The sequence below is a fragment of the Hemicordylus capensis genome, chromosome 2, assembly GCF_027244095.1.
Source record: "Hemicordylus capensis ecotype Gifberg chromosome 2, rHemCap1.1.pri, whole genome shotgun sequence".
NCBI classification, from domain to species: domain Eukaryota; kingdom Metazoa; phylum Chordata; class Lepidosauria; order Squamata; family Cordylidae; genus Hemicordylus; species Hemicordylus capensis.
The window spans coordinates 24,347,452-24,371,393 of NC_069658.1; the positions used below are offsets into that span (position 1 = coordinate 24,347,452).

Below are 23,942 nucleotides of genomic sequence, written 5' to 3' on the forward strand. Positions count from 1 at the left end.
AACCTGTTGGAAATTCTCTGTGGTGAGAGAATCCCTTTTTCAATATAGCAGAGTGCACAGAGGCACAAACACAGCGGATTTAGTTATGCATGCATGTGTGCTAAGAGTAAAGTAACTTGGAGCCAATTGCTAGTTTCAAATCAATATAAAAGGCATTTATTAAGGAACTCCATTCTAGATAAGAAAGTGAGGATTTAGGATCTCTAATCTATCTATCTAAATGGATGCAGATGGATTCACCATCTTCTCTGCACATATGGTGCAGGGCAAGAGACTTGCCATGTTGCAAGGTCAACAGCCAGGTAGGAAGAGAGAGAAGGAGGAAGGAAGTTGAATCCCCTAAGATTAGCAATCTACATTTCAAAGGGATAGCATCAGAGCAGCAGGAAGTGATGACCAAATGTCTTTGACCTTCTAGCCCTCTGACTTACTAGTCTGTCCTCCACTGTCTGAGGCAAAGAGACAGCGCAAAGTCCTTTCCTTCCAACAGTTGAGGTGCTCTTCGAGGTCTTTGGAACTGCACCCAGGGCGCCAATGACCACTGGGATTATTTTGGTCTTTTTCTGCCACAGCCTTTCAATTTCAATTTGTAGATCTTTGTATTTGGTGATTATTTCTATTTCTTTTTCTTCTATTTTGCTATCCCCTGGTATTGCTATGTCGATTATTTCGACTTGTTTTTCTTTCTTCTCGACTACAGTTATATCTGGTGTATTGTGTGGCAGATGTTTGTCTGTTTGTAGTCGGAAGTCCCATAATATTTTTACATCTTCATTTTCTTCAACTTTTTCCATTTTATGGTCCCACCAATTTTTGCCTACAGGTAGCTTGTATTTTTTTGCAGATGTTCCAGTGTATCATTCCTGCTACTTTGTCATGCCTTTGTTTGTAGTCAGTGTGTGCGATCTTTTTACAACAGCTGATTAAGTGGTCCACGGTTTCATCTGCTTCTTTACAAAGGCGGCACTTGCTGTTTGTGGTTGATTCTTCGACTTTGGCTCTTATTGCATTTGTTCTTAGTGCCTGTACTTGTGCAGCCAGTATTAAACCCTCTGTTTCTTTCTTCAAGTTGCCATTCTTAAGCCATTGCTAGGTCTTGGTGATGTCTGATTTTCCACTTATATTGTGCAAATATTGACCATGCAGTGGCTTATTTTTCCATTGTTCTGCTCTGTTCTTGACTTGTTCTTTCTTGAAGGCCTGCTTTGTTTCATTGTTGATGAATAGTTTAACGTTATTGACCATTTAAAGTGCATCTTCTTCACTGTCCCTTATATATTCTTCAAGGCCTCTTTTCTCCTCCTCTACTGTTTGATGGACTTGCAGCATTCCTCTTCCACCTGAGCTGAGAGGGAGGTATAGCGTATCTACATCACTGCGGGGGTGCAGAGCATGATTGATGGTCATGATTTTCCTGGTCTTACAATCTAGCGTCTCTAGCTCTGCCTGGGTCCAGTCTATTATTCCTGCAGTGTATCTGATAAGAGGTATAGCCCAGGTGTTTATGGCTTGAATGGTGTTCCCACCATTAAGTTTGGACTTGAGGATTTTTCTAACTCTCCTGATGTATTCACTTCCTATTTTTCTTTTAACTTCAGTGTGTGCAATGTTATCAGCCTGGAGAATGCCCAAGTATTTGTAATGTTCTTTCTCTTCCAGGTTCTTGATCTTGCTTCCATTGGGTAGTTCTATTCCTTCTGTTTTTCTTATTTTTCCTCTGTTCATTATTAATGCAGCACACTTGTCTAGTCCAAACTCCATTGCTATATCGCTACTGAATATACGGACAGTGTTTAGCAGTGATTCGATTTCTGACTGGGACTTTCCATACAACTTCAGATCGTCCATGTACAGCAGATGGTTGATTTGACTTGATGTTTTAGATGTTTGGTATCCGAGGCCTGTTTTGTTTAGTATTTGTGAAAGTGGGGTCATGGCGATTACAAACAATAGAGGGGATAGTGAGTCCCCTTGGAAAATGCCTCTTCTAATGCTAACCTGTCCAAATGTCTCGCCATTGATTGTTAACTGTGTACTCCACGTGCTCATTGCTTTTTAAATAAATATCTGAATGTTTTTGCTGACACCAGTTCTTTCTAAACATTTTAGTATCCATGTGTGAGGCAATGAATCAAAGGCTTTCTTGTAGTCAATCCATGCAACACTTAGATTTGTTTTTCTTCTCTTGCAATTTCCTAAAATCATTTTGTCAATCAGCAGCTGCTCTTTTGTGCCTCTGGTGTTCGGGCAATTTCCTTTCTGTTCAACTGGAAGCTGTTTGTTAGTTAATAAGTGTTGCATGACTTCATCTGCTATTATTCCAGTTAATAATTTGGACATGGTTGGCAGGCAGGTTATCGGTCCCTAATTACTTGGAACTGTACCTTTTGCTGGGTCTTTCATGATGAGATGAGTTTTCCCAGTTGTTAGCCATTGTTCAATATCACCGCCTTGCAAAATGTGATTGAACTGTTTTGATAGTTGTTTATGAAGGCTTATTAGGTGTTTAAGCCAAAAGCCATGCAGTTCATCATCGCCTGGCGGAGTCCAGTTTTTAATTTTCTTTGCTCTTTCAATTATTAATTCTGGTGTTATTATTAGATGTTTAATTTGTTGGTTACATTTTTTGACCTCTTTCATCCAGCCTGCTTTTTTATTATAATCTATTGGATTGTCCCATAATTTTCCCATAATTTGGACCTCGCGCATAGCTCTCAACTTCCTCAGAGCACGCAAGCCCCACAACCACGCCAAGGTAGTGCCTCACTGGGGGATGATGATGGTGGTGATGATGATGATGATGATTACTTACTTTATTTATTTACGGTCAGTGAAAAATAAAAGAGAAATGTACGGTCATTAATGACTCAAAATCACATAAAATCCTTAAAATAAGAGTGTGTGTGTGTGTATGTATATATATATATATGGCAGTTTTTAAAAAAAGAATACCCTCATGAGTTTAAGACTCTTATTTTAAAATTATTTTTATTATTAATAACCTAATGATTAATAAATTAATAATTAATAAATTATATTATTATTATTATTATTATTATTATTATTATTATTATTATTATTATTATTATTATTATTATTATTATTGGCAGAGCACATGAAGAAGGATGGGGTACACCAAAAGTGCACCTGTCAGGATGTCCTCCACAGATGTCCCACCGTCCTCCCAGTGCATGCCTTGATAGCATGTGGAGGCTGTTCATCCAAATGCTCCTAAATACACATTACAAATACTTGTTTTTATATAACTTTTCCTGAATTGCACCTGTCTGAATGATCCACTCCTAGCACATAGAAAAGGCAAACTGACAAGTCAGGCAGAGAGGATTTTGTTTAGTCTTTTCCCTAGAATGCTATTTTTCTCTGTTTGGAGGGAGTTTTTTCATGGAGAGGAAACATACAATCCCCCAAAATCTGCATAAGCAACAAACATTGCTTAAGAACTTGCATTGTTAGTGTGAGTACTAGTTGTGCCGTTGCGTTGGTGTCGACTCCTGGCGACCACAGAGCCCTGTGGTTGTCTTTGGTAGAATGCAGGAGGGGTTTACCATTGCCATCTCCTGCACAGTATGAGATGATGCCTTTCAGCATCTTCTTATATCGCTGCTACCCGATATAGGTGTTTCGCATAGTCTGGGAATCATACCAGCAGGGATTCAAACCAGCAACCTCTTGCTCCCTAGGCAAGTTACTTCCCCGCTACTTCATCCTTTTTTGAATCTATAACATATTCATTTTCTATAAACAGATTGGTACAAAGATTCAATAAGTGTTCACTACTCTCTCCTCCAAAAAACCATGATTTTACAAAAGCGATTTTAAGCTGTCTGGAAAGCAAAACAATGTTCTTTTTGTATTCTGTTCCATTGTGTTTCCTTTCTTTTCAGTATTCTTATCAGGAATTCTTTTCAGTGATCGCAAGGGGCAACATTCTGCAAGACAGAAAACATGACCTTCGCCACAGTGAATGAAACACTATCCAGCATCCCTCCATCTGTGAAAGTGGAGAATGATTAACCTATAGAAGGAAACATTTTTTACCCACAACATCAACATTCACAACAAACTGCCTTTTATAAGGTCCAAAGGAGTATACAGCTCAATTCTATGTATGTTGTTGACACAGAAATAAGTCTCATCATTTCCAATGGAGCTTGTTCCCCTGATAAGAATGTGTAGGATTGCAACCCTAACCGCATAGGGCTTGTTTGTTTACTTTTTTAAAAACCCACCATTTTGTGGGCTTTTTCTTAAAGAAAGCAAGAATTACCTCGGAAACTGTATGTCCTGATTATTCTTCCAAGACACACAATATTTTGGGATTATATGATCCTCCAATGTTTTGTTAACTGGAACAAATTCTTAGGTGCTACTTGTCTAGGTGGTTCACAAAAATAAAAACAATAAAATTAAAATAAAATAAACTGTTAAAACAGCAATTAATTTAAACAACAACAACAAACATTCAGAGATTACTAAAAGCCTGGCTAAAAAATGAGTCTTAAGGGCTCTTTTGAAGGCTGGTAAAGATGTTAAACCACCAATATTTATAGGGAGCACATTCCACAGCCCGGGAGCGACTACAGAGAAGGCCTACTCCCAAGTCACTGCCAGACGAGCTGGCAGCATATGGAGACAGACCTTTCTCGATGATCTTAATGTGTGGTGAGGATCATGCAGAAAAAGGCGCTCTCCCAGGTAACCTGGTCCAGCAGTTGTAGATGCTGCAGCAGCATGGACAGTAGTGGATTAACAGAGAGGCAGAGTAGGCATTTGCCTATGGCGGCAAAATTTGAGCAGCAGCAAATTTTGCCCCTCCTCAAATTTTGCCCCCCCTCTCTGTAGGCAGCGGCAGCCGCAGCAAGGGTGAAGTGGGTAAGGAGAAAGCCCCCCCCCCCTTTACCTTATATAAAAAGGCAAACCTTTTTCGTTTAAGGTAGGTAGAAAGGTGGCAAAAGCCTTTTTGTCTATGGGCAGCAAAAAGCTTAGTCCACCCCTGTGAGCACAGAACCTCTGATCAACATGCCTGAGATCCACCCGCTCATCATCACTCTCAATGTAGCAGACTCTAAGAAGGGCATACAACTATGCCTCTCCCTCTCTCTCTCTCTCTTCTGCATTTCTCGCTACCCACAGCATGGCTTTCTGAGCTCCGCTCCCCGTCCTGCCTCCCTGGTGAACATCCTTCAGCCTCACCACTGCAACCAATACCTGTTTTGCATTGTGCTCTGTAAAAATGCAGTTTATTTTGTTGTTTTTCAAAAAGTCCTTCTTTTTTATACTCTTTGCCCCTCTGGAGCACCCTGAGGTGATGTACCCGATCCAGGAAAGTTATTAAAACTTGCAAAGTTCGGCACTAGCAATTCTGGACTCACTCTACTGGATAGATAGCTGTCTGCATCCCTGACTTATAGAGTGACAGTCATTATGGTAGGGGAAAAGAGTTTCCCTAAAATTCAAGTCATGTCCTGGTGTCAAGTGTAGTTTCCCAAGTGAGTTGGTGTCCCAAGCCATGGACACACAGTTGTACACATGTATAACACACGGGTCTTGGCAAATGTGACAAGAACTCTGCCCCAGGGTGTATATATAGAAACAAGACAAGACATGCAGGTCACAGTCCAAGACAAGTGTAATAAGCCTACTGCATTCAAAAGTGACAATGTGTCTTGGAGTAAAGGTTTGTAAGGCAATTAATCTGTATAAGCCCAAGAACACAGCAGAAGCATGCATTAGAGCCTACTTCTAGCGAACAACAGAAGAAAACCTGATCTAGTGTAAAATTCAATAATAGAGCTTTGATATAAACCAAGAGAGGAATGTTACCACATTTAAAAGCTTCATTGTTATTTCAACTAGATGGGTGTTATTACTCATCAAAACACTGTGAGGGTTATATATATATATATATATATATATATATATATATATATATATATATATATCCTTCCACCACAAGTTCAAGTCCTGGCACAAGCTGATCTTTGGCTTGCAGAGCAAAATCACAAAGAGTTAAAGAACTACATGTTCCTTAAGAGCAACCTCCTGTCCCAAGTTTCAAACTCGGGTCTTCCTGGTCCTAGTCCAACACTCTAACCACTACACTATGCTGGCTCTGTTATTTATTTATTTATTTATTTATTTATTTGATTTCTATACCGCCCGTCCAAAAATGGCTCAGGCCGGTTTACACAGAGAAATAATAAAGCGGATCAAAGATTTGAAGCTGTTTTAAGATACAGTATTGTTGTTTATTTTATTAAAACTTTAAAATATCATATAAATGAACCTCTGGCAAGAATCCAAATCCAGGAAATAAGAAGACAGAGAGAGTTGCAAGGAAAACCCGCGTCCATAAGAAATAGAACGGCATGCTGCTATTCCATATTTCTTTTTGGCGGCTAGACAGTTCAGCTGTCTGGAATCCTTTACATATAAATATTACACTATCTCAGTTGTTTAGATGAGTGAAGGTCACAAAGCATGGTGTTCTTACAGAGGTGAAATATAAACATCTTTTAGGAACTCACAGGACAGAACTTACAAAGTATTATTTATTTCCCGGGAACTCGTTTGGCACAGGCATCTTGCTACAGAATAGCAGACGTTCTCTATAACAACCCATCGGACCCGTCCAAAAGAGCTCATCTGCCAGTTAAGAACTGGAAAGGTCTGGATGGATTTCAGCTGTTTGCACTATCTCATGAAGATCAATTCTCAATGGCTTACATGTCCCGCAGCATATTGTGGGCATTGCAGAACTGCTGGTGTCATTGCAGGGCTCTAATGGTGGTGCGCAAGAGAGCAGTATCAGAACTATCAGTCTCATGCATGATCACACATAGTGCACTATTTGGTTTTATTAGTTCTGGTACTACCATCTTGTGCAGCACGAGTGTTAGATAGGGATGTGCACGAACCTGTTCACAGGCCCCTTTTACGGACCTCTGAACAGGTTTGAACACGGGGCCCGGTTCGACGGAGGCGTGGGTGCCTCTTTAAGGTCGGAGGAGGGTGCACTTACCCCTCCCGCTGCTTTCCCCCGTCCGGCACTCGTTACTGTTAAAAATCTTTGGGGCAGCAGCCTACCTCCCTGCCACCCCATTGCCCTCCTCGGCCAGAAGTGGCCAGCAGTACCAGGTGAGCGCACACGACACAGAAGTTTCTGATCACCAGTTTTAACAGGGAATAAGCTATCATCGCTCAATGTGTGAGCACCACATCATTTATAAATTGCACAGCAAAGAGGCCTGAATAAATACACCCTGGTATAACACCTCCAGTAGCTGGAACTGGCTCAGTACATTGGCCATTAGAATTCATGTCCAGATGGAGCCAGACTAAACAAGTGCTTTGTCCTTGTGGCTCTCTCTCTCTCTCTCTGAAATAGTAGCTGTGGGAGGGTGGTCTAGATGGGGACCACAGTGAGGGCAAATAGTTAAAGCTGCCTTTCACAATGCTGCAGTCCTCGTCCAATCACACACACACACACACACACACACACACACCTTGTTATTTGCCCTAGGAGTAAAGCTCCCAGTTGTTGGAAGTTAAAGGACTTTGCGCTGTCTCTTTGCCTCAGACAGTGGAGGACAGATTAGTAAGTCAGAGGGCTAGAGAGTCAAGACATTGGTCATCCCTTCTCCACTGCTCTGATGCTATCCCTTTGAAATGTAGATTGCTACTCTTAGGGATTCAACTTCCTTCCTCTCTCTCTTCCCTACCTGCCTTCTACCTTGCAACATGGCAAGCCTCTCTCCCTGCACCATATGTGCAGAGAGGATGCAGAATCCATCTGCATCCAGCTAGATAGATAGATTAGAGATCCTAAATCCTCACTTTCCTATCTAGAATGGAGTTCCTTAATAAATGCCTTTTATATTGATTTGAAACTATGAATTGGCTCCAAGTTACTTTACTCTTAGCAACCACGCATGCTTAACTAATCCGCTGTGTTGTGCCTCTGTGCACTCTGCTATAATGAGAAAGGGATTCTCTCACCACAGAGAATTTCCAACACAGTCAGGATCAGGACCATGTCAGGGACAAAGGGTTAAAGCTCCCTCTCTTCATACCATGATCCCAATCTGGATTCGCCCTCCATGGAAGCCATTTAGGACAAAAAGAAACACATGGAACCAAAGCTTGTGGACCAAAGCACACAATTGCCTCTTACCCCTGGCATACTTCTAGATGAGGAGATATAAATACAAAGCAGTGACTGTTTGTGGGTTGATCTTTTTGAAATGCAGCCTGCTTATTCATTGATAGAATGCCCCAGACCAGTCTGGTTGCAGAGCAGTTAACAATGTCCATGGCTGGAGGTGAGGGAACTTCCTAATACACAGTTCCTCTCACAGATAGCTATGGGAGGGTAGTTAGAACCATCACTTCTGCCAGACTGGTTAAATTTTGTAAAGTATCCAGCAAGGAGTCCATCAGCTTGGTTTGATTTTGAAAATTTCATGAAGTATAGACCCATCCCTGGGCCCTTTGTTGACTAGAAATCAAATTAGCTACTCCTTGTCTCAAGCAAGTGCCCATGCTGGGCACTGGATATATTGGAATTGTCTACTTATTTGAAAGAATTTCAGAATAAATGGAATAGTTATTCAGCCTGTCCATTGAGGATAATACAAGACTCAACACCATATGGGAATTAATATTATGAGGCTATTCTCATGATGGGCTATTCTCATGGTAGGCTAGCCTGGTGGTTCCACGGCAGCTGACCCACCTAAAAGCCTCTCCCCTGAGACAATGATAATGGAGCGAGTGCTCCATTAACCTTGTTTGCTTGATTGTGCGTTAACCTTGTTTGCTTGACACATTCAGGTGGGAGAGGGAGAGGAGAGGGGAGGGGGGACCCCAGAAAGGCACCACGCACTCACACGGTGCCTTCCTGGGGTTTTGGGGGCTGATCCAGCCACCCAGCAAAGAGCGACTGCTCATGTGTGGGGAGATAACCCCATGAGGCTCGACACATTGATCGTGTGTAGAGCCTCTATATTTACGAATTATTTATTTATTTATTTATTTATTTATTTATTTATTTATCTATCTATATACCACCTGAGAGATATATAGATATAGATATAGATATAGATATAGATATAGATATAGATCTGGGCCACCTAATGGTGCAGCGTGGAAGTAACCTTCCTAGAAAGCAGGAGGCTGTTGGTTTGAATCCCTGCTGGTGTGTTTCCCAGACTATTGAACATAGGAACATAGGAAGCTGCCATATACTGAGTCAGATCATTGGTCTATCTACCTCAGTATTGTCTTCACAGACTGGCAGCAGCTTCTCCAAGGTTGCAGGCAGGAATTGCTCTCAGCCCTATCTTGGAGAAGCCAGGGAGGGAACTTGAAACCTTCTGCTCTTCCCAGAGTGGCTCCATCCCCTGAGGGGAATATCATACAGTGCTCACACTTCTAGTCTCCCTTTCATATGCAACCAGGGCAGACCCTGCTTAGCTAAGGGGACAAGTCATGCTTGCTACCACACAAGACCAGCTCTCCTCTGTAAAAACTCCTGGGAAACTCCTGTATCGGGCAGCAGTGATATAGGAAGATGCTGAAAGGCATCATCTCATACTGCACAGGAGAAGGCAATAGTAAACCCCTCCTGTACTCTACCAAGAAAACCACATGGCTCTCTGGTCTCCAGGAGTCAACACCGGCTTGACATCACAACAAGGCGGTGTACATAATCCAAATTACAATATAAAAACAAAATAAAAACAATTAAAACACTTTCACAGAATAAAAACTATTCACAAAATAAAACAAAACAATTTCACAGAGTAAACAAACTGTTGAAATAAGTTTTCATTAAAAGCCTAAGAAAACAGGTTTGTATTAAGGGTCTTTTTAAAAGCAATCAGAGATGGAGAAGTTCTTATTTTGACAGGGGGTGCATTAAAAGTGGATAACTGATAGGTTTAAATTTGGATTCAAGGGGGAGGGGGCTCATACTAGCCTTCTTACAACCCAAGACAACTCTGCTGGACATGAACTTGCAGATACAATGAGGGCAGAAAAGAACTGCTTCTTTGTCAAGCATATTGCCAGAGCATAGATCTTCAGATGTGTTCTATGTTGTAACCTGTTGGATTTGAGCTGAGTCTTTCTCTATTTACGTTCTAGTTGTCTACCTTGCTGCTTCAGCTTCTGTAATTCTTCAGAATACCACTGGGCTAATTTTGGAGCAGTTTGGAGAGGACACTTAAGAGTGATTGTGTCTATTGCTCTAATGAGTTCGTTGTTCCAAGTTTGCACCAGATCAACAACAGAATCATTGCCAGAGCCAACTCAAAACCCTTCAAAGTCTTCTTGGAATCCTATTGGATCCAATAACCCTCTCAAGCAGACCAACCTAATGGGTCTTTCATCCCTGTAGAGGTGAGTTGTAGTTACATCCTACCAACCAGATGGTGGTCCATCCATGAAAATGGAAAAATAACTGGAGTCCCACCCACAGAACACCACCCTGATCAAAGTAAAAGACCAAATTGAGTGTTTGACCAGCAACATGTGTTGATCCAGAGATCTCTCGGGATAGGTCCATAGTTTCCATGGTCACTATGAACTCCTAAGCCACTCCTGACAACCTGGTCCCATAGTGAACATTGAAGTCCTCCACCACCAACAGTCTTCATCAGCTCAGTTAGGGACTCCGTTGAACAATGCAGTGATTTGTACACCAGCAGTAGTCCCAATCTATCCTTCGTCCCTAGGCTTAGGTACGGGCCAATTCCCTGACAGAGATCTTGGTATGGGAGACAGTGTTCTTGTAGACGACCACTACACCAGCTTCTCACCCACATCCTCTCACCTGCTCCAGCACAAAGTATCCTACTGGGTGAAGCTGAGACCAGACTAGTCTCCACCAAATAGGTCTCCATAATGCATAGCAGGTCAGCTCCTTCATCATGGATGATCTCCGAGTTATTTTGGACCAACTTGGAATTACAAAATAGTGAGGTGGGGCTCTGTGGGTGATTGTCACTGCTCCCCAAGGTCAAAGAGTTGATAGGCCAGCTGGAAGGGGAAACAGCTATTGAGTTTCTGATTTCCCTTCCCCTGTAATAGCCTGCTGACTTACCAACTCCATGTCTTCATTGATTCCCCGCCACCACTGGAATGGCCACACCAGAGTCACTATATGAGCATTTAATTCATTCATTAAGAATTCACACAATAACATGGTATTGAGTCTTGTGTTATCCTCAATGGACAGGTTGAATAACTTTGGGGGAATTAGGGCAATATTGGGCAAAATATAGAATATAGGGCAAAAATCCTCACATATACACTGGTGAGGTCTGAGTTGTCGGTGACTGACCAGGAGAGAGATCTTGGTGTCATGGTGGACATCTCGTTGAAAGTGCTGACACACTGTGTGGCAGCTGTGAAAAGAGCCAATTCCCTGTTTGGAATCATTAGGAAGAGGATTGAAGATAAAATTGCTAAGATCATAAGGCCCTTATACAAATCTATGGTGCGGTCACATTTGCAGTACTTTGTACAGTTCTGATCACCATACCTCAAAAAGGACATTGTAGAACTGGAGAAGGTGCAGAAGAGGGCAACCAAGATGATCAGGGGCCTAGAGCACCTTCCATATGACGTAAGGCTACAACACCTCAGGCTTTTTAGTTCAGAAAAAAGACAACTGAGAGGTGACATGATAGAAGTCTATATAATCATGCATGGTGTGGAGAGAGTGGAAAGAGAGAAATTTTTCTCCCTCTTACATAACACTAGAACCAGGGGTCATCCCATAAAACTGATTGCCAAGAAATTTAGGACCGACAGAAGGACATACTTTTTCACAGTTCATAATTAACTTATGGAATTCTCTGCCACAAGATGTGGTGACAGCCACCAGCATGGATTGCTTTAAGAGGGGCTTAGATAAATACATGGATGACAAATCTATCAATGGCTACTAGTCTGAGAGCTATAGACCACCTCCAGCCTAAGAGTCAAGATCCCTCTAAATACCAGTTTCAGAGGAGAGGGCTCTAAATACCAACAGCAGAAGATTGGGCATGCCCTCAGGTCTTGCCTGTGGGCTTCCCAGAGGCATCTAGTGGGCCACTGTGTGAAACAGGATGCTGGACTAGATAGACCTCAGGCCTGATCCAGCATGGCTGTTCTTACGTGCTTATCCTTTATTATCAAATCCACCATCGAAATCAGTTTACCATTGCCAAAAGTGTTTAAAGATTCTTTTTTTAAAAACTGCAACTCAAGTCTATTAAATACCTTTTCAGCATCAATAAACATGAGTGTAAGGAGAAAATAAGTAATGTTAATGAACTTTCTTATATTACCTTTTAACGGTTTATTCTTAAGAAATGTTGTGGGATATAGATATATTCCTTTAACCACTCCACTGAATGGGTTGACAAGACCTTGTAATCAATATTTAATTGGAACATTTGTCTATCAGTTTCCCCCCTTTGGGGCGGTAAAGAAATTAAGAATTATGCTATTTTGCATCCTTCCAAGTTAAAGAATCTTCTTTTTTGATTGAGTACATAATTGCTCTAAAATGTGTGTTAACTGTATAGAAGGATTTTCATAAAATGCTGTCCTGGTGAGCTGACAGGATAGGATTCCTATCTACATCAGACCTTCTTTCAAGTTTATTTTTGAACACTTCCAGGATCTTTTTCCAGCAAATGTTTCCAAAGCAAAGGATTATCATTCCATACTGATGAGATGGGAGGAGGGTGAATTTTTAAAATGTTTACTCCAGTGTGATTCAATTCCCAGACATAAAGAGAGAGAATATACCCTGGGCTTGATTTCTGCAGGTGGCTGCAACAGTCTTTATCCTATTGTGATTATGGATACCATGTGTCCAAAACAATGATAATTCCATTAGTTCCAGGTTTTTGGCCTTTAGCCAGCGCAAAACTCTGACTTCAAAATACAAGAGAAAAAATAAATTCTCTATGCCATAGCTGTAATATGTAATACAGCTTGCTATATTTATTTATTTATTTATCAAACTTTTATACCGCCCAAAACCTTCATCTCTGGGTGGTTAACATAAAACAATTAAAACACATATAAAAAGTTAAAACAATTCAACAATTTAAAATCAACTGTGAATTAGGTTGATACAACGGCAAAACCCCAAGCAGACTGAAGAACTCCAAAATGACTTCTCCAAACTGGGGAATTGGCAGCAAGATGGCAAATGAGATTAAGAAAGTGGAGAGTGATGCACTGGGGTAAAAAGCGCAAACCAAACCAAAACCAAAACAAACCTGCATTTCACATATACACAGTTGGAGAGTCCAAAGAGGTGATGACTAACTAGGAGAGAGTTCATAGGGTCAATGAAAATGTCTGTTCAATGCATGAAAAGCAGTAAGAAAAACAAATTCCATGCTAGAGATTATTTGGGGAGGGGGTGAAAATAAAACTGCACACACACACACACACACACACCTCATCTCACAAAGAATATCACTGGATGCAGAAAAGAGTAACCAAGTTTGTCAGGGGGTGGATTTTCCATATAAGGCTTAGCTATAGCATTAAGGTCTTTGTTTGGGGGGGGAATAGACTTCAGTGGGGGACACATGATTAGCTGTCCATTGTTGGAAACAGGATGCTGAACTAAATAAAAATTTGGTCTGATCCAGCTGGGGTGGAGCTACCTGTGTTCAAAGGTGTTCCATGAACACAGGCCCCTCCCCCTGCCTCCCCCTACAGTCCCCTGGCTGCTGCCGGTGCCTCTGCTGCCCACTGCCTCTACCTCCATCTCTTTCTCTGCCCGCTGCCACATCTCCTCTCCATGCCCACCTCCTTCTCTTAACCTGTCTTCCTCCTTTGCCCATGCATTTCCTCAAGCCTTCTGGCTTCCTTGTCCACCTTTAGGGTCATGCGTTGTGTATCCTGAACCAAGAAATAACCAGATTCTGCACCACGAAAAGTCCTCAGTTTTACAAGATGGACAGGCTGCATTATATCTCTACACAAAGTCATAGGCTGAGGTCTATAAAGTAGCTTGTTTCATTTTATATACAGAATCTACCTCTTCTATGCTCTTTTTAAACATGATTTAAAAATCAGTTTCTCTGGGTACTCAACATAATCCTCATCTCTTTATTTTATTGTGCACCTCCCCATAGTTGATGCAAAACATTAAAACATTGTGGAGTACAGCATCTTGCAAAGACCTAAGGCTTTCTTGTACCATTTTCCAACATGTATTGTTGTTTTATTCATTCATTATATCAAACAATTCCTCAAAGCAAGACTTGCTTTACCATTAAAGGTGAAGTGTGCATCGAGTCTGTGTCAACTCCTGGCAACCACAGTGCCCTGTGGCTGTCTTTGGTAGCATACAAGAGGGGTTTACCATTGCCTCCTCCCACACAATATGAGATAATGCCTTTCAGCATCTTCCTTTATCACTGCTGCCTGAAACATACCAGTGGGGATTTGAACCAGCAACCTCTGGCTTGCCCTAAACACCTCCTAAGGTATTAAAACCCATTCTAACCTTATTGCATGTGCGCGATTCTCAGGAACACTGCTTTTTGTATATATATTAAGCTCAAAAGTAAGCTGTGAACTGCTTTCTGGGTGAAGCAGCCACACAACCATAGCAACACAAGCACAGCTCAGTCCAGGCCCCAAATGTGCTCCACCCACATTTTTACCAAGGCAGTCCCATCATGTGAATTCAAATGGCCCAGAAATTGATCCACATGGATTAAAATGGCCTAGAAATTGAGTTTTGGTCCCATCTTTTCAAGTTTAACACTAGGCTTTGGAATGAATTAGATATCTGGAATTATCGATTGCAATAACAAAAATATGAGATGACTTTGCCACTTACTAGCCCATTGCACGTGCTGATCGCTGCCCTCCCATTCCTGGAATTTGTCTGAAATACTGTCCCAACAAGATGACATGAAGTTCCTAGATGAGGTACGATCTTTGCATCAGTGTAGTTGCCATATCGCCTTTCCAGAATATAATTATTGGATAGCAACCCTTGATGGAGGGTCAAGTTAAAGAAGAGATCTTTCTCCTTGTGCTTAATTTTATAATAAACTCTGTTCTCCTTTCTCCGGAAGTCCCTTTTCCTCCTGACATTAGAGGCATGATGGTCTAAACTGTAGGAGAGAAAATGACCATCCGAATTGACTTTTGCTGGACTGACCACTTGGTATTCTTGCAATGTTTTGATAAAATTATCTAGGAAAAAAAATGAAATCATAAATGTAGCCTTTTAGCATCATAGAAGAACCATTAATAAATAACATTTTTGTTTAAGGAGCTCAAGGAGACCTACAAGAGTTATTCCACTATATCCTCACAATAACTCTGTGAGGTAGATTAGACTGAGTTTTTTCCTTCTTTGGCAAAGAGGAATTTGAAAAAATATGTGATGTGGCCTACCTTCAAATAGGTAAAACAAGCCCTTTTACACTAGAGAAACACAAGGACTGTAAAATATGTGCCACCACTCTTTGTTTCACCTATGGATCTGGGACAGGTATGGAACATCCTTTTAGTTAGCTATCAATAATAAAATGGATGTAGCTGGATGTGAGGAGAGAGGAGAGCTGGTCTTACGAGAGGAGAGCTGGTCTTGTGGTAGCAAGCATGACTTGCCCCCTTAGCTAAGCAGCATCTGCCCTGGTTGCATATAAATGGGAGACCTGATGTGTGAGCATTGCAAGATATTCCCCTCAGGGGATGGAGCTGCTCTGGGAAGAGCAGAAGGTTCCAAGTTCTCTCCCTGGCTTCTCCAAGATAGGGCTGAGAGAGATTCCTGCCTGCAACCTTGGAGAAGCCGCTGCCAGTCTTTGAAGACAATACTGAGCTAGATAGACCAATGGTCTGACTCAGTATATGGCAGCTTCCTATGTTCCTATGAGGCATTTTGGGGAAGAAATTGTGAGAGGAATCCTCACTCAGGGCCATTTCAGATGAACAATGGCCTCTGTATGCAAAAATGTTTTCCTCTTACCTTGCTCCCACGCTTCCAGTCCGAGGAAGCAACGGGGTGACAGCGAGGTATGCTGCCGCCCCGCCAGACCATTAAACAGCATCGGCAGGGAAAGTGCGGCGTGAGGGGTAAGAGTTATCTCCCCCACCTTCGAACTGGCTCAAAGGCCGGTCCATGGAACCGGTTCAGCACTCCTAGAATGGAGCGCTGAATGGTTCCGTGCACGTCCCTACCTCAGACAAATTACCCCAACTTGTCAGGCCTTCCATTGGTTGCATTCTCTTGACAACCTAGCAATATTCATATTAATTAATAAAATAAGTTCTGTCTTGAGTAATGACTCAGGACATTTTCAAATACTATCCTTTATGTTCTCAAATTTCCCATTGTGGGTACACAAACAAGTTCTGCTTGATACAAACAATAATAAGGCTTGTTATCTAGACACTGTGATCCTCCCATGGTAGCTTATGTTCAGGCAGTGAGACAGTTAAGGGGGCCACTCACATGACCGGGTGGGTGGGTGGGAAGGCTGCTCAAACCCACCTTCCCCACCAGATGAGCAAAAACATGCTGCTGGGAGCACAGACCATGCTCCCAGATGATCCACACTGCACTACATCCCAGGTCCCAGCCTCCGGATATCCCACAATGTACCGCACCACAACAGATCCCCAGGAAGTTTCTCTCCAGGCGCCCAGCTTTATGTCTTTGAGATGCACAATCCCGGCAGCTGGGTTAAGGGAGCTCTTGCTCCCTTAACCTCAGCTAAGAGCTGGGCTTGAGAGCGGGGTTAGGCTGGGTGGCAGCACCAGGATTCACGCAGATCCCAGGCTAGGATGCTGGTCCTGAGAACAGCCTCATGGCAGTGGCAGCCGGTGCGTGCACTGCCGGGGTGCAGCAGAAGGCACCTTTAAGTGTACTGTGAATTAGTATGTACTTGCCTCCTGTACCACTGCACCTGAAAGCTCTTCTCAACAGCGGCGCTTTGCCCAGCACCTGCTGAAGTGGAGGATCAGCTCCACCACTCAGCTGGCCTTTGCACATGCAAAGAGGCCATTTGCTGGCCATGCAAATGGCAGCTGAGTGGCGGAGCCAAACTTCTGCTGCATGGGTGCTGGGCAGTGCACCGCTGCTGAGAAGAGCTTTCAGGTTTGGCGGTACAGGAGGTAAGCACCTACTAATTTACATTTAAAGGTGCCTCCCACCACCCACCGGCAGCGCATGCACCACTTCCTCAAGTTCTTCCCACTGGAAATGTCCATACATGAGTGCTAACATTGTTCTCGCCCAGGGGCGTAGCAAGGTTGGAGTGGGCCCAGAGACAAGATTTTAAAATGCACCCCCCCACCCCATCACTGAAGCTCAGCTCATGAAGTAAAGAAATCTTAAATGAGGCTGAATAGTGGTAACAAAAAGCATAGTAAAAGATAGCTAGATAGCTACGTAGATAGCTAGCTAGCTAGCTAGCTAGATACACACACACACACCCCTATGTGCCACAATAGAACATCATCCTAAATTATTTTTTTAAAGGTTTTGTAAATTGTGGATGATGCAAGTCATTTAATGGTACTAGAGAAAGACATGCTGTTTTGGTAGCTCCAGGTCTTAACAGTCACATCAATTTCGGAGGATGAATACAACTGAAGGAAGGTGTGGCTGGGGGAGTCAGTCATGTGACTTGCCTCGGGGGGGGCAAGGCAGTGGGGCCCCAGACAACGGTCTCCCCTTGCCCTATTATAGACACGCCCCTTTTCTCGCTCCCTCGAACTGCCAACTTAGCTTAGAAGCAAATAATGGCTCAGAGTTTTCAATCTTGACTCAGGCTAAGATGGATCCTTCCAGGTCAAGTCTTCTTTCAGGCACTTCTAGGTGAAATTGTCACCATATCTTCACCAGGTTGAGAATTCTTGATCTAATCCTGTTTGGCAGCTACATAAGCTAATGACCATCACTTACATCTCTAGTGAATTCCATATGTGAAGCAACATAGGAACATAGGAAGCTGCCATATACTGAGTCAGACCATAGGTCCATCTAGCTCAGTATTGTCTTCACAGACTGGCAGCGGCTTCTCCAAGGTTGCAGACAAGAATCTCTCTCAGCCCTATCTTGTAGATGCCAGAGAGGGAACTTGGAACCTTCTGCTCTTCCCAGAGCGGCTCCATCCTCTGAGGGGAAAATCTTGAGTGCTCACACATCAAGTCTCCCATTCATATGCAACCAGGGCAGACCCTGCTTAGCTAGGGGGACAAGTCATTCTTGTTACCACAAGACGAGCTCTCCTCTCCTCGAAGCAATTCCATGTGTGTAAAAGCAGCCTTGCAGTGTATTTGCCCTCCTCCATCTAGTTGTTCAATTTTTTAAAATTCCAGATGAGTAGACAGGTTCAACTGTTGTAGTAAAACCAAAAGGTCTTGTGGCACTTTAAAGACTAACAGTTCTTTGCATCTGATGGAATGGGCTGTAGGTCATAAAAATTTATGCTTCTATATATTTCTATATATAACCACGAAAGCCTTGACTCTCCCAACCAAGTCCATACTCCTACTCCTGTGGTTAGACATCTGCCTTCTTTCATCTGATCAGCCAAGAGCCTTTAATCCACTTGTTCCCACCCCATTCTTCAAGACTTGGAAGTAGGGCTGTCACCCACTTATAGGAAATAGATTAATTTCACATACATTTGCACGTGGGCAAAAAAAAAAGGAATGCTTTCAAAGCTAGATGCACACTTTGTTTTTAAATGATGAGCCAGGTCTCACGATCAGTGAGACCCGGTTTTTGTGAGTGTGCAGGGAGGGAGCCCCGGGAAGCCAAATCGGCCGCCCACACAATTGCTGGCTCCATGATGGAGCCGGTGACGGCTGGGGGAGTGGGGGGCCAATCGGCCCCTGGAAGCTCCAGCATGCCCTGCGCGAGCGCGCAGGGCATGCTGGCGAGACCCCCGGAGCCAGGAGGCGGCTTTTCGCCTCCCCTCCAGGGGTCTCCTCATGAGTAGCCATGGTACGGAGCCACACCACGGCTACTCACAATCGGGAAGCCCAAGTTTGCAGAGCACTCGCTCCGCAAACCTGGGCTAAGGGGAGGGCTACAAAAACAGGCTAGTAAGCCACCGGGCTCACCTGCAAGTCCGGTGGTTCACATGATCAGCAAAAATCAGGCTAGGCTCTCCTAGCCCGATTTTTGCTGATCATGAGAATAGCCCCGATGTGTGCATTGGAGGAGGCATGATCTTGGAAGAGACATTTATTCTTCTGTGAGATAAAAGGGGGAATATTTCTTTGAAGATGGTGAGGTCATTCACACAGTCAAAAACTGTGTTCTACCTAGGTTTGGGAGCTGTGTGTGCTTGCAATTTTCGGTTGTGTGGAAGCAAGGTAGGAGAAAAACCTGGGTAGCTTGTCCTTTTTTATTTCCACACAACCAAAAATTGGGAGCACACACAGCTCCCAAACTCGGGGAGAACACAGTTCTTGATTGTGTGGATGATCTTGGTGAGCTAAACCATTGGTCCATCTAGTTCAGTGCTCTCTGCACTAACTGGCATTAGTGATTCTCCTGCTATTTCCCATCTTTTCCTGGACATGCCAGACACTGAACTTGGGACCTTCTACATTCAAAGCAGAGCCACTTAATGGCACAGCAGGGAAGTAACTTGCCTAGGGAGCAAGAGGCTGCCGGTTCAAATCCCCACTGGTATGTTTCCCAGACTATAGGAAGCACCTCTATCGGGCAGCAGCGATATAGGAAGATGCTAGAAGGCATCATCTCATACTGCACGGGAGATGGCAATGGTAAACCCCTCCTGTATTCTACCAAAGACAACCACAGGGCTCTGTGGTTTCCAGGAGTCGACACTGACTCAATGGCACAACATGCAAAGAAGATGCTCTTCCTCTGAGCTACAGTCCCTTCCCCATTTTATATTGTATATATTTTATGTGTTTAGAATGCTTCTTTTTTTAAATCTGAGGCCTGACTGAGCACTCCTTTTAAGGCAATTAGATTTTAAATAAATTAATCTAAGTGATTGATTAAAGACTGTGATGCTACTTGGGAGAAATCTGGTTTCTCTGTAGGATTTCAGGATCATTATTTAATGGCAGGGAGTATTAAGGAGGCAAAAAAGAGGCATTGTGGATAGGAGTTCTCCTGTTCCCCAGGATTATTTAACTTTGGATCAGAATCTTGGCATCTGGGATGAATCTTTCTTGCTTCTCTCCTCCTCCTTTCTTGATCAATTGCTCAGATGGGCAGCGAGGGAACTCCAAATCCCAGCAGAAGCACAGCTCAGTTGCTGGTCAGTGTTGATGCATGGTCAAGCAGATACTTTTGACAATGATTAATCAAACCAGAATAAGTTTATAGTCACAATAGCTAAATACAGTGTGACTTTGGTTAAAGTACAAAGTCAGCACACCACTATGCACACCTGATACCATTGTTTAAAAAGTGATATATACACTCCTTAAAAGGAAACCTTCTATCATTCTTCTCATGTGCTGTTCACATATATAAAAAAGCAACCTGGCAATTGCTTGAAATGCAACAACTACCAGTGCAGGGGACAAGGCATTTGGGTGAGGCGGTTCTGCATGTGGTTTGGTAGAAATCATTAAAATGGCATGCAGGACTGCCTCGCCCATTGCCTTGTCCCCTGCACTGGTGGTTGTGGAGTGTGAAGTCAAAAAGCGGGGCTTGCAGTGGTGTGGTGAAATTCATGGATGCAATGGTTGGCCAGATGGAACAGTCACCATGTGGTTGTGCTGAAAATGTCTACCACCCTGCTTTTTACTAATGTGAATTGGGTGTTGTTCTGCACTGCAGTGCCTGAATAGCAATCATTAAAATTCTTTTAGCATTGTCATTTCTTTTTGCTTAGACAGTGTTGTCAGGTCCTCTGAGGCTCAGACCCTGAAACTCAGGAAACAGGGCCTAAAGGCTAAGAAGTAATGCCTTATAGGTTAGTCATGGAGCCAAGAGGGACTAACACCTGATGGGTTATGGGGTAGCCTCTATCTTTGTCTAGTGATTCATGGCGTCTGTCTGGCTCATGGGGAGAACTTCAGGCCATTTGGCTTACATTCAAAGCTCTCATCAAGCTAAGCAGAAAATAGCCTGCCCTTCTTTAGTTCTGGTCCCTCACTCTAGCTTTTACTTCTTTTCCTCCCAGAGACCCTGAGAATGAGGCTACAACTCTGACAATCCAGGTCAGACTCTGAAACCTGGAAACCTACCTCTGGAGCCATTTGTCCATAATGCACCAAACTTTGCATTCTTCCTCCGATCATTAATGTTATTAACTGACACATATTGGCTTGCTTCACACAGTCGTTTGAATCTAGCTTAATGTGAGTTACCAAAATTAGCATGATGGTTCAAACCCATGACATGGTGGTTTATGGCCTGAGATGAATCTGAGATTCCCTCCTTAGTGTGGGCTCATACAATCAAGCTAATGTTGGTAACTCACATTAAACCTAGATTCAAATTTTAACTGTGTTTTTGCGGTCATGAGACACCATGGCACAGCTTCGTGGTTGCGCCATGACGACTCTTGAAGAGACCCCCTCTGGAAGGCTCCAACAAGCCTCCTGGCCTCAGGGGTCTCTCCAGGATGCCCCGCGCACTTGTGTGGGGCGTCCTGGGACTTCCGAGGGCCAGCCAGCCACCGATCCCCACCGCCCCTGCCAGCTCCGTGACAATCGTGTGGCAATCGTGTGGGCGGCTGATCTGGCTGCCCAGGGATGGCTTCCTGCACAAACCCTAACAGCACTTCACACTAATTGTGTGAAGCGCCTCTCTGTGAACTGGGCCATCATGTTGCAAGAAAGCCTCCAAATGGAAATTCTGATGTGCCATTGACAAGTAAATTATGGCAAATGTAGGCAGGTTCCTGGGTAGTTAATTTTGCGAGGGCTGGCCTTAGGAGTGAGCAAACCAGGTGGGTGCCCAGGTGCCTACCTGAAGGAAGTGCCAAGCTGAGCAAGGGGGCTCACTGTTTGCTGGGCACACTGTGAGTGAGCTAGAGATTTTAGAAAGTGACAACACTGCACTGTTAAACTACCCATGAAAAGGGGACACCAATGGCACTCATCACCCAGGGCACTATTTTTCCTAGGCCTGGCCCTAAATCTAGCCCTAGATTCAAGTCCAGAGGAAGACCATTTTCATACACGTGAGCTGTGAGAATTGTGTTGTCCTCTGTCACAAAACAAAATGGAGCTAGTAATTCAGCTGATAGTCAGCTGGCGAAGTTCCACAGGGCATGTGTACAGCCAGATTGGGCGCATGCCACAATTCTGCCAAAGTTCAAATAATCTGCAAAATGGGGTATTGACACAATCCAGCTATTTCAGAAATCTGTTTTTATTTTTTAAAAGTAAGTTTCTAGCCCTTTTGGATATTGAACATACAGACTTCAAACACTGTGACTGATGCCAATCTCAGAATTCCGAGTAGAATAAAATGGGACAGAGTAGAATACAATGGGACTTCAGCTGTCTGCATATCTCCTTGTTCTTCCCAGGCCTTGAAGGAAAATTATAAATCACAAGCAAAAAGCATGCAAATTTAATTGATTTGTATAATGTTTATAGGTCACAGAATTCAGTTCATCTTGGCGCTGAGTTTTACAGAGTTCTTCCCACCAAGGGCTGCTTTTTTCCTATGCAGCCACATTAGCATTAATTCTGAATGGCATCATGTTTCAGGTTTTTTTTAATAATGGAGAAGGGAGTCATGGTAGAGACAGAATATGCCATTTGTTATTTAGTAAGAACAATGACTATTAAAAGATAAAAAACAAGTGGAAAAACTGAATTTTTCAAAGTGGCAGCCCATCCTACTATAAATAATCAATATTAATACACACTCTATAGTAGCATCAGCTTGGGAATGGGTTAAATGTTACAGGCTGGATGGCTGCAAGAATGTTGTAATTGCAACATAGGCAAGCTTGTACTTTGTGTGACATTGAACAGCCTTCCAGAAGGCTGTGGCTACTTCACCGCTTTAAAGAGCATCTGTGTGTGTACTTGGGAAACTGGTGGTTTGGAAAATAAATGGTTTACAAAGATGCACGAAAGTTAAGTTTTGTAAGCAAGGAAAACAGTGCAAACAGAGAAGCAGAGGCTAAACATACTGGACAGAAGAGGAAACAGTATAGCTTTACTTTCAGATTGTGCTCTTGTTATCTATCAGATCAAGAGAGGGAATGTGCAGGAAAGATGCCACGTTTTCATATGTTAAATGCAGCTGTTTAATGAAAAATGAGAGAAGCCACTGACCTTGCCTCTTGTCTGGAAAGAAAAATCTGCCCGGTGGAGGATTTCTACCATAGCAGAACGCCTGGATATTAAGGAAGTGGACCCAAAAGGAAAGGTTTGCAATCCAGTTTCTCTGGATACATGACATGTTTTAGTTGCAGGAAACTGGACGCCTGCTTCTTTATTTAGAGGAGCCTAGTTGAAAGAAAACTGTAAAGTTGCATGGCCAAGGACTGAGAAGATTAATGCAGGGAGAGAGAGCGGGAGAGTAGACTGCTCTCCAAGAGAAAAAGCAGAGAGGCTCCCCCCCCCCCCCGAAAAGGGGAGTGATTAGAAGGCCTGGTGTCTGATTTCTGGAGGGGGAGGAAGTAGGGTTTTGTGAGGAGGTTGCTTTTAGGGAATCCCTCTTTCACACAGAGATGAGAGAATGCAGTGGTCAGGGCAGAAGAAACCCTCCCTTCTTCTGCTAAGCATTTGTACAGCTACCCCACAGCAATCTGGTGTCTTGTTCAGGATCCCAGGACAGAATGAGGTTTCATGTAATCTGTGTGTCCCAGACTTCTGGTAGTTGGCACGATTTAAAACACACACACACACACACACACAAAACAATTAGGCACATTGTACACATTAACCAGTTTCTTTTAGAATGTTTAAGAGTT

The 23,942-nt window shown here is 43.1% G+C and overlaps 1 protein-coding gene across 1 annotated transcript in view; it reads right to left on the reverse strand.

Moving 5' to 3' along the window:
- The window catches only part of ADAMTS12 (ADAM metallopeptidase with thrombospondin type 1 motif 12), a 247,679-nt gene extending 224,199 nt beyond the window's left edge, over positions 1–23,480 (reverse strand). Inside the window, exons 1-2 of the mRNA XM_053297498.1 lie at positions 23,302–23,480; positions 14,888–15,249 (exon numbers count right to left, since the gene is read on the reverse strand). Of these exons, the coding sequence (XP_053153473.1) occupies positions 14,888–15,249; positions 23,302–23,428 (489 nt within the window). The 5' untranslated portion in view covers positions 23,429–23,480. The remainder of the gene's footprint in view (positions 1–14,887; positions 15,250–23,301) is intronic.
- Between the last annotated feature and the right edge of the window lie 462 nt (positions 23,481–23,942).